Source organism: Desmodus rotundus, chromosome 7 (genome assembly GCF_022682495.2).
Source record: "Desmodus rotundus isolate HL8 chromosome 7, HLdesRot8A.1, whole genome shotgun sequence".
Taxonomy (NCBI): domain Eukaryota; kingdom Metazoa; phylum Chordata; class Mammalia; order Chiroptera; family Phyllostomidae; genus Desmodus; species Desmodus rotundus.
This window is the reverse complement of record NC_071393.1, coordinates 93,871,802-93,889,018: the sequence shown is the minus strand read 5'-3', so window position 1 is coordinate 93,889,018 and position 17,217 is coordinate 93,871,802. Positions and strand designations below refer to the sequence as shown.

Sequence of the window (17,217 nt, the reverse complement as noted above, 5' to 3'; positions counted from 1 at the left end):
CCATTTCAGTCCTTGTACTGAAATGATCAGTAAGTCCTAAATGATGTCACTGTTCACAAATCCCCAGATGACCTATTAATCTTATAACTGTCTCCAGAGAACTAAGAGCTAACGCAGTCAAGAAGAAAGTCATTGACAAGGAAGATATATTTGCTGTAGGTTTTCTTGGTTTAATTTTGAGGAACTAGATAGGACATAAAATCAGGCTCTGAAATCTAGTGAGCTGAAAACAAACTCCAAGCAGATCGAGGTGATAATACACAGAAAGAGAAGGAAATGAGTCTGATAAAAAGGCCACAAGCAGAAATCCAAAGAAGCAGATCCTGAAAGCAACTGTGTTCTCTGATTAGTTCTCGTTTACATTTTCCTTCAAGCAATTCAAGGTGTTCAAAGGATAACTAGCACCTCAGGCCCCACTCTACTGGGGGACAAAAGGGTTCTCACATCAGAGTAACTCAGGATACTTTGACCACTGTATATTTGATTGGGGTTGGATAAAATCATGCCAACTGGCCCATAGTGGGATAGCTTAACTCCCATGTATTTACCAGTAGACAATTCAAACCATGTATCAAAGACACGTGGCTCCAGCTCAATGACACAGACAATGCATATTTTCTCCAGGTGGAAAGAATATCAGATAAGTGGTATATGGCTTATGGGTCTTAAAGTCATTTGAAGGTGATGATTTGTTTGAAGCCACACAGCATTGGTCTCCTGGACCCACCCTACTCACCATAAAGTTTCCACTGAGGCTTTCTGTGCCTTTTGGAACCCTATGCTGGAACCTCCACATGCAGTAGAATCCACTCAAGTATATTTCTCTAAAAATTAACATCATAGTTTTCAAGACCTAAATGGAAATCACCCATTCATGACTGGTCTTAATTTTCATATAGGAGGCTTTCACTCCAACTTAAACTAGTGAGAACCAAAATAAAATTGCTCTTAATTAAAGACACTACATTGTAAGGTTCTTTTTTTTTTTAAGATTTTATTTTTAGAGAGAGGGGAAGGAAAGGAGAAAGAGGGAGAGAAATATCAATGTGTGGTTGCCTCTTACATGCTTCCCACTGTGGACCTGGTCTGTAACCCAAGTATGTGCCCTGACTGGGAATCCAACCGGCAACCCTTTGGTTCACAGCCCATGCTCAATCCACTGAGCTACACCAGCCAGGGCCATTGTAAGGTTCTTAATCACTGAAGTCTACCTTGGAACTAATACCTCAGAATGCTAAGACTCCTCTTGAGTTAAGGACTCTGCCAAATTTAGATATTATCTCCCAGTGTCTGGTTTGACTTAACTGAGAACTATTTTGAAGCAGAGCTCAGAATCCTTTCACCTCAGGTGACATATCAAGGTAAGATCATTACCAAGTAATCTGACATTATTAATACTAACAGTACCTCTTTATCACGTAAGATTTGTCTTTTAGAACAAAACATTAGCCATGGCTGGTGTGACTCAGTGGATTGAGCACCAGCCTGCGAATCAAAAGGTGGCTGGTTTGATTCCTGGTCAGGGCACATGTCTGGGCTGCAGTCCAGGTCCCCAGTTGGGGGCATGTGAGAGGTAACCAATCGATATTTCTCTCCCTCTCTTCTAAAAGTAAGTAAATAAAATCTAAAAAAAAAAACCCCAAAATATTTTAAACTATGCAAATAAAAATTTATAGAAAAAATGATTTTTGTATGGTGATCACACACTAGAGAACACCTCTCCTTCACTGCTATAAGAGCTCATTTATTTTAAAAAATCATTTAGAAGGAAATTCTCTTCTTTCGTATACTCCACCTAGACTAATGGTACTACCGTTCACCCACTCACCACAGCCAGAAACCCATATTTATCCTAGACTTCTTCCTCTCATCTTCATATCCCATCAAATCACCAAGTCCTATAGACTTTATGTCCTAAACATTTCAATCATTTGTTCCTTTCTGTCCAACTCAACTGCCAGAATATTGTTGCAGAGCCTTCATCATGCCTCACCTGGACAATCATTTCCTTGTTTTTAGGCTTGCCCCATCCAGTCCTTCCTTCCTATTGCTGCCTGAACAATCTTCCTAAAATACACACCTCATTATATCACTTACACGGCTGCCTTCAGAATACAATTCAAATTCCTTCACAAAACATTTATGGCTTTTCATATATCAACCATTGCCTGCCTCTCAATATATTGTTACCACTTTTATTGAGCACTTACTATGTACCAGGCCATATGCTAGGACACTGGAGATAAAAAGATAAATAAGACAAAGATGGTGACCATCTAAAGAAACTAAATGTGAACATGTTTTTGGTAATTACCAAAAAAAAAAAAAAAAAGGTAAAAAAATGCAGTAATAGAAATATCAACACAGTAGCCCAGAGAAAGAAGCAATTCATCCTGCCAAGGAGGAAATGAGCTGAGGTCAAGCAAGTCTACAGGAAGAGAGACATCTGAACTGTTTTAAAGAACGAATAGGAAACTCTCCTTGTGGGCAAGAGCACAGACACATGATATAGCATGGCATGTATGGAGGAAGACATAAATTCTGCCTTCTTCAGGACTCACAGTTTTAGAAGCCTCCTGAGCCCTCTCTAACCTACCTCCAGCTGAGTTAGGAGCTAGGTCCCCTCTTTTGTGTATGCCTTTGTTCATATGATAATTATTATGGATGGGTTTTCTTGTCTAGTTCTCTTCTAGTAGACTTAAAGATCTAAAGGGAATGAAGTATCTTGTCAAAACTCTGGATCCTCAGTCTTTAGCACAGTACCTGGTATGTGACACACGGTCAATAAATACTTGCTGAATGTATGATTATATAATATTCTGAGCAATAAAGTCTTAAATTAGATGATTTTTTACCTGGTTCATACAGTAGACTGGGTGAAAAATCAAGAAGCCTTGAAAAGATTGCAGTAAGACAGCAAGACCACAGCAGATTCTTTCTAGATCAAATAGACCACTTTCTCTCCAAGCCTGAGTTTACTTACAAGTCAAATGAAGGTGTCACAGTAAGTGGTTGATTCTACCTACATAAAACCTCTCGCATCTGTCTTGTCTAATTCCACTGGCATTATCAGAGCAGAATTTTAAAAATATCTCTATGTTGGACGGTAGCTGCCTTCTCACTAGTATTCCTACCATCAGTCTTTTCACGGCACTTCATCTTCCACATTGCTGCCAGATTCATTTTCCTCAAGCGAAGCTCTGATCACCTTCAAAACACCTTTCTCATCCCCACAAATGACTACAGAAAAGTCTTCCCCCTGTAGCCTACCACTCAAAGGTATCTACCTCTGACCAAAACATTTGTTTCCATTTTTGTTTGCCGCTTGTTCCTCTTCACTCACACTCTTCCCTCAACAAACTGGTTTGGTATTACTCTCCATCCAGGCCCATGTTTTCCTACCTCACCTTACTCCCTTGGAATATGCTTTTCTGTCATCTAAGTAGGAAGATTTGAACAGCTATCCCAATTCTATCATTTACTGACGAATAGTACACAGTTATTTTAATTCTTTAGTCTTCAATTCTATAATTTCTAAAAGAGGGGTAATGATACTTTGCTTGGACTTGTTATGAGGATTGAAAAATAACATACGTAATAGGCATGGCACATAATTGATCAAAAAGTAACAGATTTTATTATTACTACCTTTCAAGGCTAATTCAAAAGCCATCTTTTTCATAAAGCCTTTTTTGTGGTACCTCCCAGCTAGAACCAAACCTTTTTCTCCTTTAAATTCCTCAAAGGTAGTCTTCTCTTAAAACAGTTGTCTTTCCTTTTCATTTTGTATTGGTTTATACACATATCTTATATACCTAGTGGTCTTTCAGACATTCTGAGGATAGAATCCATGCCTGATTTAACTTGTCATTTTCTTTAGTGTCTAAAACAGTGTCTGATTTGTGGTAGACACTCAAGTATACATCGATGAATAAATACTTAAGAAAATCTGAGGAACGGCCCACCGACCTGCCACTGTCATTTGTGCCCTCTTCACGGACATCATGCTCCAATTCCTGCTTGGATTTACTTTTGGCAACCTGAATGGAATGTATCTGGCTCAGACCTATGAAAATACCAAACCTGGCTAAAAACTTGAAGAAATTAAAAAGGACTAGATGCCAAGAAGAAACCCGGTAGTTCATGAAGCCTGCTCCAGCACCGCCTCCAGGAAATCCTGATCCTACTCTCCTTGAGGGCCTCCTTCATGATCTGAACCAAAAGCTGTGTCTTACTCTCCAGTCTCAGCCTTTCCTGGACCCCACGTGGCCCTCGAGCACACATGGGGCCACTAGTTAAGAACTATCCTTACTTTTCCAATATCCTCACTTCTTCTTTTCCTCCTTCCAGTTGCTTGGGAGGTCCTGAGACTGGAATTATGGTGCTAGGTTAGTAAACATGGCTTTTAATTAGTGGTCTCTCCCTTATTCTTTGAAATTTATACTGCTTTTCTCTTTTTAAGATTTTATTTATTTATTTTTAGAGAGAGGCGAAGGGAGGGAGAAAGAGAAAAACATGGATGTGTGGTTGCCTCTTGCACTCCCCCAACTGGGGACCTGGCCTACAACCCAGGCATGTGCCCTGACTGGGAATCGAACCAGCCACCCTTTGATTCACAGGCTGGTACTCAGTCCACTGAGCCACACCAGTCAGGGCTGTACTGACTTTTTCATTAGAAAAATCGATGAGTTTTATATAGCTGATCAGATGTAAATAATGCTGATTTCATAGTTTAGTGAGTATAATGTGTGTTGAAACATCTGGTACTAAACTATGTTGTTTCAAGATCATTAAAATTAAACTCTAGAAGCCAAAAAAAAAAAATCTTAATAATTACATACTCATTTTCAGATGAAAAGCTAGACATTAAAAAATGTACATAAAAGTGTTAATATTCTCCTCTTATCTTCAGGATAAATACAACAGAAAGCATAATGCTTACTAGATTATTAAAATAATGTACATGGCTGTCAACTCATTAAGTGAACACTTGATACTCAGGTCACAAAAAACTTGAAAGACAGTCTGTTCTGACTGTCAGAAAGTGTAGTAAATGTTCTAGTCATCATCAGAACTCTGAAACTACATTCCCTGTCACCCTCAAGTGAGCTGTGATTTTAAAGAACTGCATAGGGTTAGGCTAATTGTGGCAAATATTCAATTCTCCTCTTTGCTGCTTCTCAGATACAGCCCTCAAAATCCCTTAGAAACATACATTTTTAGATCTATAAATTGGCAGGTTTTCTCAAGAGAGAGGATCTTTTCGCATATTTTAAATCAGAGAATTTGGGGACTCCACATCATTTAGGGCCAATGCCTGGTTTGAATATTTACTATTAATTGCTTTCTTCATTTTCTAATTTCTCACCTCTCAGACTTACAGTCAATCCATCGGTGATACAAGCCAATGATTTGCACATTTGAAGTGGCATCTGCAAATTTCCTGAAGATCAGTATGGCCTGGCTACCCTTATAGAAGTCTTCCCCACTGGAAGACTACAATTCTACTGCTAATGCCAGTTATACAGGCACCCAGCAGTAGAACTTCTTCAACGTAATTCCTTAAAGATAGGATACTGGTTATTTTAAAAACCGTAAGATCAAATGGACTAGAGGTTTGGTGAAATGGTAGAAGAGAAACACATTCAGTACAGAAGACACTAAATAATCAATGACCTTGGAGATTTCAGACAAATCAGATTTTCTATTGAAGCAGAGATATAAATAGCACAAACATAACACAGAACAGACATGCAGAAATAAAAGCCACCAACTCAACTTTCTGTTTGAAAACTTTTTAGGTCTAGAGAACTGTTCAAACCACAGCTGCTAATGGTTATGGATCTGGCGATCAAAATGTCTTTGTTTAAAAAAAAAAAAAAGTTTTAACTGCCTTACTATTGAGGTTACAAACCACAGCCTTGATGCATTGTTGCAGTCAACATCCTCCCTGCTGTTTCTGAGAGCTTACATCTGCTGCTGGCAGATAAAATGCTGGCAAACGGCATTGGCTCCTTCCAGGGGAATACAGAAGTTTTAACTAGATGGCTCTCATCTACCTCTCTCCTGAGCTGAGCCTACAGCGCTTTCTGTAGTACTCCTACCTTGTCTAGGTTGATCCCCTGCTATTATTCAGGAGGGTTGAAGGTCTAGTGGGATTTTTTTTCCGGCACAAATCAGCCATGCCAGCCACACTACTCTTAAAAGATAAAAAGGAAGACAAATTCTTAGCTCAGGGGAAAGCACTTTAAGCACATATTTTAAAGTCACTCCTCCTGTAGTGCACTTGATTTTAAACAATCACTAATAAAACCTTTTCTGTTATATTTTTAAAAGATTTTATTTATTTACTTTTAGAGAGATGGAAGTGAGAGAGAAAGAGAGGGAGAGAAATATGGATGTGTGAGAGATACACGGACCAGTTGCCTCTCACACGCCCCCTACTGGGGACCTGGCCAGCAACCCAGGCTTGTGCCCTGACTGGGAATCAAACTGCTGACCTTTTGACTCACAGGCTGGTGCTCAATCCACTGAGACTCACAGGCCAGGGCTGTTAGGTTGTTTTTTTTTTTTTAACTAAATGATCACACTATGCTGAAAATAGTGGGGGCTTAGTATATTTTAACTAATCAAAGAAAGGCCAAAAATATGAGGTCAGGAAGCAAGAAAGAGTTTCTTTGAGGAAAGGAAAATTTGGAGCAACATGGAAAAGTAAAATGTGGCCCAAGTCACATAGGAGATTAGTTTCAGTTGAAATAAAAATCACTATATCCACACTGGTTTTCAAATAAAATGCAGTTCAGCTGGGTGATGAGAAATGAGTGTAGAAATGCAGAAAGAAGACATAGGTCAGGAGAGTGTCTCCTGGATGATAGTCCCTCAGTGAGCTTACCTATGAGGATAAAAGAAAACCAAACACACCCAGACTAGCACTTCCTAAACTGTACATACAAGATACCAGTTCTGCAGTATGCGAGTAGGTAGTGTTTCTGTGTGTGTGTGTGTGTGTGTGGAAGGTGGGGGTAGATTGCGGTCAAAAAGTTTTGTGAGCACTCCAAGTTATATCCACCAGAAATATCAGAGACTGATATCAGAGAGTCAAAATACACACTAGCAAATTAAGAACTCTGACAAGGTCTTCCTTCAGTAAACAAATTTATTTAATCCAAATACATTTTCCCAATGTATGTGTCCATGGAAGCCTCACAATAACTCCCCCTCTTTTTTCAGAGCACACCTACTCACGCCATGGAATAGTTTGGGAAATGCTAGTCTCAGGTTATTATTCCTCAACTCTCGACTCATTCTTGCAGAAATGAGAATAAGGTTGGTAAACCTGACTAGACAATCACGTTTTGTATATCACAGAACCCGAGTGCAAAGAGATTACCAAGGGTGCTTGAGACATTTTGCAAAAGCAGCCAACTAGGAAAGCTATTATTTTAAAAGTGGTAAGATCCTTACCCGATAAACAATCACCAAATAGGGATAATATTAACTCTGAATGTATTCATGTGCTAACCTCCAACACAGAATAGAAACAATGGAGAAAAAACACAGAAAAGCTGACCATAGGGAAAAGAAGCATGGGATTCCTGTGTTTAATGAAACTTAGAGGCTTCTGGCATTTTCACACCAGGAAATTTGTAAGGAGAGTTGCCATGACTTCCGGCTGGAAACATCCAGGAGGATCCCTACACTTCTATGCACTCCCCTCAGCATTCTCAGGATAAAAGAGAGAATATAAGTTCGAGGAGAAGTATCATGCTACCCTGAAGGACGGGTAGCCTGGAGAAACCAAAAAGATCTGTTTTGTTAATTAGATTTCTAATTTCTGTAGGCCTTGTGGTACTCCAGAGACTAGGATTAGTTTCCCACCCTTCTCTACAAAAATTGTGCAGAAAGAAGACTGCCTACCTTTCTAGCGATATGAATCATTTGATCTTCTATCAGGTGGTAGTTTGCTTGATTGACAAATGAGAAAGTAATGGAAGGTCCTTTGCCAAAACCACTATCCACACTGCCAGATGCTCCTGGGTTCTTTTTTAGAATGCAAGTATCCCAAGAGGAAAATATAATAGTCATACGACACTGTTAATGACTGTGAGAGTCTCTAAAACTGTGAAGCTTTATATTACTTCTAGACTGACCAAAAAAAAAAAAAAAAGGAGAAAAGACACTGAAAAAATGGGCAAAGGGCCCATAGAGGGATAGACCAGGCACAAAGGTGTGGAAAATAAAGAACCTCCTCATGTCTACGGTTTTGCCTACATCTAGATTAGGTGCTAAGAGTAGAAAAAAAGGCTAGGAGTAAAAATTCATGCCAAAAGTAAATAAAAATCTAAAAATTAAAAATTAAAAGCAGACAGTAATAACACTAATGAAAGGCAAGTAAGTCTGGAAAACAAAAATTTACTGAGAAAAATTAAGCTGAAGAACATTTTCTTAAGCACAGTGGTGAAAGCCCTACTGCTTAAAATAACTATTCAAAAAACAGGAAAAACATATCCTTAGGTAAAACTCTTCATGCTTCAAGATGCACCTTCCCACTGAGGATTTCTTTAGTCTGAGTCTAAACATAGGGCTTTTAATTTCAAGTTTTCCAATTAAGCTAAAGTCCTTGGGCTCCCTCTGCTGGTCAAAAGTGTACTTTAGTTTTGTCAATTCAATCTTTAATGAACAAAATAAATAAAAATACATACTTAAACACACACACATGTACACACACCTCCCCCAAACTTGGCACAGTCCAGGCAATCTCAAACATTTGCTTATCATGAATTCTCTGGCCTAGACCAAATGTTCCAGAAATAGTAATAACAAATTCTACCATTCTCCCTACCTAACTGAAATTTGAGGAATGATGCAGTATTTCTTCATTAAAAGCAGCAAACTTTTATTAAGAAATGAGGACCCTATTATCTGTTAGCTGGACTATGGCAAAAGATTTCTATGCAGAAATGTACACATACCTGTCTCCATATACTGGAAACCAAAGCGTCACTGCATTTTTTGTTTCCACCATGTTTTCTCTCCCCAATATTTCCTACTTAAAAGGGTCTCTTCACACGTCTAAAATTGGTTGCTAGCACCTTACTATCTTCATGATATCCTGTGTTGAAGGATCCATAGTCTGCTGTGGTGGCAAACCAAGCATCTGTCCAAGATAAATATTCCTACTTACCTGATCCTTAAACTGATTCTGAGACAAGCAGTCAATTAGGTCCACACAGCCCAGAAGACAACCTGATGGATAGTCGTTGGGAAATTCCACATCTGAATCAAGAATAACAGAAGGATTAAATTTCCTTCTTGGTGATCTGGAACTCACAAATCCGTTTTCAATTCTGAACAAATCACTTTCTCTACTATATATTTGTAGACATAAGGAAAACAATGAAGTTTTTATTTGGCTCAACTGTTCATATTTTAGCAAAAAAATTTGAGTGGCTGACTTAGTGTACCACACACATTCTAAACTATAGGAAAATTACCCCCACACCATCGAAGTGCAAGGATCTCAGAACTTCACTCCAAAAAAATCAATTCCACTACACTCAACTGGATCAGATTGGAGTTGGTGGTTATGGGTTTTAGAAATAAGCCACAGGTGTCAAAACACACAAAAATGTAATATTAAAAAAAAAAAAACACTTAAGAATGACACAACACATTTTTATGGAAACAGTACTTTTGATTCCTAAAGCTTGGTTTCTTAAAAACTTCTTATAGGGTCCCCTGGCTAGTGTGGCTCAATGGATTGAGCATGGGCCTGCGAACTGAAGGGTCAGGGTTGGCTTCCTAGTCAGGGCACATGCCTGGGCTTCGGGCCAGGTCCCCAGTGGGGGGTGAGTGAGAGGCACATTCATGTTTCTCTCCCTCTCTTTCTCCCTTCCTTCCCCCCTCTCTAAAGATGAATAAATAAAATCTTTTAAAAAGATAAAAATAAAAACTTCTTATAGGTGTTTCTGTAATTATCTTCTCATTCTACCTTAAAAAGAACTGTATGAGCTGGATAAAAGGAAGGAAAACAAGACACCCAAGGGTCAAAAGTGTATCTTAGGATCCAAATTTAGTGTCCTGGGGATAATTCCCAAAATATACTGCTAAGTCAACCAACTTTGATCTGTCCAAATCCAACAGCAGGTGTCTATTTGGGTCATTCCAGATAAAAATTCTTATTTGTGGTCAGAGCTTATAGTCATTTCATAGTTTAAAAAAAAAGAGAAAATTTCTCATCTAAAAGTAAGATTAGTTGATTTCTGGTGTTTGGTCTGATATTTTTATTTGCACTATTTAGCAAATTAATTTCGACAGGTGTCTATAATTTGCCACAAAACAAACACACAGTTTAAAGTCATTTTCATCCCCCCTAAATGCCACAGAAAGCAGTAAAACAATGTGAATGTTAATGAAGTCTCTCCACAAAATAAGACTGCAAGGAGAGTATCATGGCCGTTACCTTCCCCACGAAGAAAACGATATGTAGTCTGGAGTTCTGAGACTTCTTGAGGGGAGGGTCTTTTGGCTGTGGCTGCTATCCAAAGTCGTCCTCTGTGAGGAGTATACCAGCTTCTGCCTTCCACCCTTAAACAAGTATAAATTTAGCAAAGATAATCTAAATTCTAGTGTCTGGGAGGATCTCCTAGTATACAGCAAATTATCTAGTTGAATAAAGAGATCTGTAGATGATGACACCTCAACAAGAGGGGTATTTTTTGGGAAAAACAATTCTCTCACACTACTCTGCACCTGAATATGAACTGTGTTCTCTAGTTTTTCCAATCATTAGACCAAAGACAATTCATCTCTCTCAGGTCTGATTTTTTTTTTATCTGATTTCTATAATTCAAACTGGGAGCTTTCACTAGCCTTGGAACTTCATAATCTAAATCTTCTATTTTCAAGGCATCCAAGTTGTCCTTCAAAAATGGAAATCCTTGCCTTTTTTGGGTCAAAGGCTAACTGCTTCCTGCAAGATTTGTTAATTAATTGTTCTCCAACTTGACAAGAAAATTCTCACCCACAAATAATTCCTCAAGAATAGTTACTTTTATAATTATTATTTAATAGAATTTAAGTAAATAAAAATGCTTATCAACTTTACTCTTTAAATTGCAACCACATTCATTTATATATATATATATATTTTTTAAAGATTTTATTTATTTATTTTTAGAGACAGGGGAAGGGAGGGAGAAAGAGAGGGCGAGAAACATCAATGTGTGGTTGCCTCTCACATGCCCCTTACTGGGGGACCTGGCCTGCAACCCAGGCATGTGCCCTGACTGGGAATCCAACCAGCAACACTTTGGTTTGCAGGCCCATGCTCAATCCACTGAGCTATACCAGCCAGGCATTTATATTTTTAAGTACTCTATAAAGGGTTATGTTCTTTGTAGATGATTAAATAACCTGTTGACTAGTTTGAATGAATCTTTAAGTGGAATAACAGAATGTATTCAAGAGAATGTAATTACTCCAAAGATTACAAAAAGATGTTTCTCTTTTAGTTCCCACCAATAAAATAAAGAACTTGGATAATATATCCTTATGACACTATTCTTATAATGGGAAATAGGGAATTTCTCATATCCTTAGTTTTCTAATATAGATAAATTAGAAGAGTGTTGGGCACATAGTAAGTACTCAGGTAAGCAAGGAATGAATCTACACCAAATAACCTTAAGGATTACTGAGAAAATAATCTCACAAGTGTGCCAGAACCACCCACTTTATTTCTGCAGGATTAGTGATTGTGAGTTGGATGCTGCTCATCCTGTTCTTTTCAGTGAGAAAATCTGAGTAATACAGATCCAAAACAGGACAAGAAAAATGTAAACATTCTGATTCCCTCGGCAGAGAACAAGCTGTTTAGTTTTCTACTTTAAAAAAGGAAGACACCTGCCCTGGCTGGTGTGACTCAGTTGGCTGAAGCATGATCCCAAACACCAAAAAGTCGGGGGTTCAATTCCCAGTCAGGGCACATAGCTAGGTTGTAGGTTCAATCTCCAGTCAGGGCACGTACGGCAGGCAACCAGTCAATGTTATTTTCACATCAATGATTCTCTCTTTCTCTTTCTCTCTCTATCTCCCTTCCTTTCGAACATCAATAAACATATATATATTTTTAATTGTTTTAAAAGGAAAACACCTGCCCTGGCCAGGTAGCTCAGTTGGTTAGAGTGTTATCCGATACACCAAAGTTGCAAGTTGGATCCTTGGTCAGGACATATACAAGAAACCACCAATGAATGCTTAAATAAATGGAACAACAGACTGGCATTTCTCTCTCTCTAAAATAAATACATAAAAATAAAAAGGGGAAACACATAAATTGCAGAGAACTGAATGAGAAAACAGACATCTGAGAGCCTTGTTGCCCTGGAGCAGAAGCAAACTCAAATGCATGGGCTCTGCCCTGGCTGGTATTATGGCTCAATGGATTGAGCACCAGCCTGCAAACCAAAGGGTCACTGGTTCAATTCCCAACCAGGGCACATGCCTGGGTTGCAGGCCAGGACCCCTCCCCTGTTGGTGGCATGCGAGAGGCAATCAATCTATGTTTCTCTCCCTCTCTTTCTCCCTTCCTTCTCTCTCTAAAAATAAATAAATGAAGTACTCGCCCTAACAGCATTACACTTGTGAACTATAAAACAATTAGGAGCCAAAGCAAGAAAGCCCCATCTTCAAGAGGGTAGAAAAACAGTAATGTACCTTAACAAAGGAGGGAAATCACAACTAATCATGAAAACACTAACACACAAATGACTGTTCCTAAATGCTGATGATAAATTTTCTTTCAGGAAAGTGGAGAAATGACTGAAGCTTACATAGTCAGAGTGGAAAAAGCACTTTGAAATCTGAACCATCCCTGACAAATGACTGACTTTGTCATTCAGAGCAAGCTACTTTACCTTTGCCTGCCTAAGTGTCCTCATTCGTCCAAGACTGTGATAGCACTGGCCCGATCAATTTATAGAGCCACTGCTTTGAAAACTGTAAAATTCTATTTAAATATAAAGTATCATCACTGTTACGAATTAGGACACTGTCAGGCATATAAAATTCTAATTGATAAAATAAGATGGAAAAAAGGAGATATTTGCCCTCCCAAATTCAGTGCAGCATTATTCACAATGGCCGAGATATGGAAACAACCTAAGTGTCCATTAACAAATGAATGGATTAAAAAAATGTGATTATATATAATTAAATATTATTCACAGCCATAAAAATGAAAGAGATCCTGCCATTTGCAACAACATGGACAGATTTTGAGGGCATTTTGCTGAGTGAAATAAGTTAGAGAAAGACAAATACTATATGATCTCACTTACATGTAGAATGTGAAAAAAACAAACTCATAGATACATAAAACAGATTGGTAGCTGCCAGAAGGAAATAGGGGAAATAGTCAAAAGTTACAAACTTCCACTTACACGTAAGTCCTGGGGACGTACAGCATGGTGACTAAAGTTAACAATACGTTATGGTACATATCTGAAAGCTGCTAAGAAAATAGATCTGCACTGGCTGGTGTGGCTCAGTGGACTGAGTGCCAGCCTGTGAACCAAAGGGTCACCAGTTCAATTCCTAGTCAGGGCACATGCCTCGGCTGCAAGCCAGGTCCCCAGTTGGGGGTATGTAAGAGAGGCAACCACACATTGATGTTTTTCTGCCTCTCTTTCTCCCTCTCTTTCCCTGTCTCTAAAAGTAAGTAAATAAAATCTTTAAAAAGAAAATAGATCTTAAAAGTTGTCTAATAAAAACCAAAAAATGTGTAACTATGTGTGGTGATGGATGCTAACTAAACTCATTGTGGCAATCATTTTGCAATATATACATGTGAAGCAAATCATTACGTTGTATTTCTTAAACAAATACAATGTTATATGTCAATTTTATCTTAATAAAAATGGATAAAAAAGAAAAAAATAACTGTAATGATAAGTGAAAGAAGAAAAATACAAACATAGAGTCCAGCAGAAGTAACGCCTGCTTGAGTGTGGTTGGTAGGGTAATAATATGGGTGTAAGAAATTATAGTTTTAATTTGAACATTTCACCTAAAATGTCATATGGTATGCTTGAGTGTGATATTGTTATGTTACAGAATTACATGCTTATGATTTTGTAATAAAATACTTTGTAATAAAAAAGGAGTGTTACTTGTGCTGGACACTGTATATATTATGACCTCACTATATAACAGTTTGCACAGGAAAAAGAATATAAACACTCCAAAATGCTAACAGTAGCTGTTTCTAGGTGATGGAATCACAGGTGATCTTTCTTTTTCTAGCTACTTTTCTGTATCTTCCAATTTTCTATTTACATTTATAAAAGCAAAAAAAAAATCCTATTTTTAAAAACTGAATTGAGAAGAAACGTATAAAACCATGGAATTGTAAACTATTACTGTCATCACTAATAGGTATGACTCCACTCTACTACACCCCTACAATCCCTCATTACTTCCCTCATTTTTTGTAGAAAAGGAATTTGTGGTAAAATGGTTTCTTCGTATGGTTACTCAGACAAATAAATAGACAGATGGGAGGAAGGAGGGAGGAAAGCACAGTTAGGCTAGAATCTGAAAAAATTAATAAATAGGCATTAACAACTTTGAATTTCAAATAGGATCAAACCATTAAAGTTGTTGAGTGGTGTACTACAAAGGCAAAGCCAAGAGAAGTTTTATCAATAGGCTTCCTCCAAAGATGAAAAAAACTGGTATTCTATTCTTTGTTATGATTAAAATCCTTAACCATTTTAACCTCAGTTTTTAAAAGCTATTCAGTAAAATAAAGAAACAATAACAAAAAATATTACCAAGTCAGTAATATGAATATATTGCTTAAAATTCTATGTACTAAAGAGTATTCTAAATCATCACTAGATTAGGGAAAATAGATTACAATCTATAATTCTAAATCAACCTTATGTCATTGTGTAAAATCTCTCACTGCCAAGACTCCTTTCTGTTCTTACCTTTTAATCCCTCTGACAAGCAGAGAAGCCCAGGGCTGATGCATAGAGAGGCACCAGCCACCATCAAAGCCTTCTTGAAATTCTTCATCCTGGATTCGCAACTGGTGCCGGGTTGAGTTGAACTGTTCTGATCCTGCTGAATGCAAAGGCTTCTTCTGCGAGGCTGCACCTGTCTGATCTATCCACTACATGGGAAAAAACCAAACACACGTTCTGAAAAGGGAAGAACTTGAAGTAGGTGTAAAAAATAAGATGAATCCTGCTAATCATGAAGAAATCATAGTGGGAACATATTCTTAGAAAATTTTATCCCATCTTTGTCTGAAACAGGGCCAAAAATGCTAGAGAAGGTATAAATTCAGTAGGAGCCCCAGGTATGATAACAAGGTCCCATCTTAAAGGATAATTAGAATTTTGAGTTCCAGACCAGCACAATAAAGTGAGTATCTCAATAAAGTGGGTTGTAACCTTAAAAAAAAAATTTTTTTTGAAATCTCCATACAAAGCTTCCTAATTCCAGCAACAGCACAACTATCAGACCAAATAATTGATCTGTAATTTTTTCTACTTTATGCTTGCTAATATCACATACTGGATGCTGCAAAGTTTCCCAACACAAATCTACCAGCCAAATGAAGGTTCAGTGTTTTCGTCCGTACATTCTTGATGTACTTAGGGTGCAGAATTGCATGCTGTTAGTGTGATAAAGCCAAACAGATGCTGTCAGGGGCAGCAGTTTTGACTCTCAGATACATGAAGTATTCTCTTACCCTGAACTGAATAACTTGTCCCCTAAAAGAAAGATGAATCACTACAGAAACTATGGTCCCAACATGTAAAAAGGGTAGAAAATTACAGAGTACAGGTAGTTAAAGGAGAATGAAGAGTCCCGGCAGTAGTTTAGTCAGAGAATGACAAAGGTTAGTGTTCCTTCCATCCAGAGCAAGAAGACTGTGTGCTCGAAATTTAAGTGGGGGAAAAGGCTTTATTAGGATGGTGAGGTTGGGGTTAGTTGCCTTAATTTTTGACTTTTTATTTAGTATAATTATAGGATAAAAAAATGCTAGAGTGGCAGTCTAGAAACTCTGAGCAATCATTTAACCCCTAAAGGTTTCAGTTTTCTCAACTGTAAAATGATGGGGTTGGACTAAATAAATATCTAAGAATCCTTTTGCAATAAAATTTTATAAGTCTAATTACTGTTTTGTGTCTTAAAAAATATTTAAATACTTAACTATATGAAAAGACATAAAGTAGCAACACATATAAAATATAAAAAAGATACGGTTCTTGCATTCAAGGAACTTATAACCCTAATAGAAGACAGACACATAACTACCCAAAACATTAGGCAGAATTGAGTAAATACTACACAAGGGATATAAGGGATATAAGGGATATAAGCCCTTAAGTAGGAACACAGAGGAAGAACTGATCCATTATAGGGGAAGTAAGTGATTTCATAAAAATGTTGGTATTCGAACAATTCTGAGGCCAAAATTCTCTATTTCTCTTTTAGTTCTTGTTAATATCGGTTTCTCTATTCTCATAGCCACTTTCTTAAATTAATCTCTTATTACCTTTTTTGTTGAGTTTTGACTCTAATAGTTTTTATTTTTTAATAGAAATTTTCACGTTGCCATTTGTCTCCATTACACCCCATTCCTCCCCCAATCGCCACACTGTTGTCCATGAGTTGTTTTTCCTTTTTGCTCGATCTTATTACCTTTCAATAATATTATTATAGAGCCTGCTAATTGGTCTCCTCATCTACATTTTTAGTCTCTGAATAACTCTATTGTCCTGCTAGTGCTACAATACTAATTTAGGCCCTTGGCATCTCCCCACTGGGCTACTGTAACAAGCTTCTTAGCAATTTCCCTGCTTCTAGTCTTACTCCTCCACCCAATCCACCCTCCATACAGGCATGGAAGTCAAGCCAACCTACTAAAATTCATCAAGGCCTCTTCTTTGCCTATATTAGGATAAAACCAAACTCCCTAGTGTGAGACATAAAGGTCTTCATGATGAGATGTTGTCTACTACACCGGGTTAAGTAGTATCCTCCCAAAGTTTGTGTCCACCCAGAGCCTTACTTGGAAATAAGAGTCTTTGCAGATGTAATCAAGTGAACATAAGGTCATAATGGATTAGGGTGGACCCCAAACCTAATGATTGGTGTCTTTATAAAAGGAGAGAACACACAGAGAATAAGACACACAGA

At 37.8% G+C, this 17,217-nt stretch overlaps 1 protein-coding gene and 1 pseudogene across 4 annotated transcripts in view; one reads left to right on the top strand and one right to left on the bottom strand.

Annotated features, from left to right (window-relative positions):
* Window positions 1–17,217, bottom strand: part of TRIP4 (thyroid hormone receptor interactor 4) — a 57,127-nt gene that overhangs the window by 12,296 nt on the left and 27,614 nt on the right. For 2 of the 4 annotated variants that reach the window (XM_024567566.3, XM_024567567.3), the window contains exons 9-11: window positions 14,994–15,178; window positions 10,463–10,587; window positions 9,185–9,276 (exon numbers count right to left, since the gene is read on the bottom strand). In XM_024567566.3, the coding sequence (XP_024423334.1) occupies window positions 9,185–9,276; window positions 10,463–10,587; window positions 14,994–15,178 (402 nt within the window). The remainder of the gene's footprint in view (window positions 1–9,184; window positions 9,277–10,462; window positions 10,588–14,993; window positions 15,179–17,217) is intronic. The other 2 variants (XM_045201178.2, XM_024567568.3) reach the window with 1 other exon arrangement.
* On the top strand, window positions 3,325–4,503 carry LOC112311261 (short transmembrane mitochondrial protein 1-like; annotated as a pseudogene).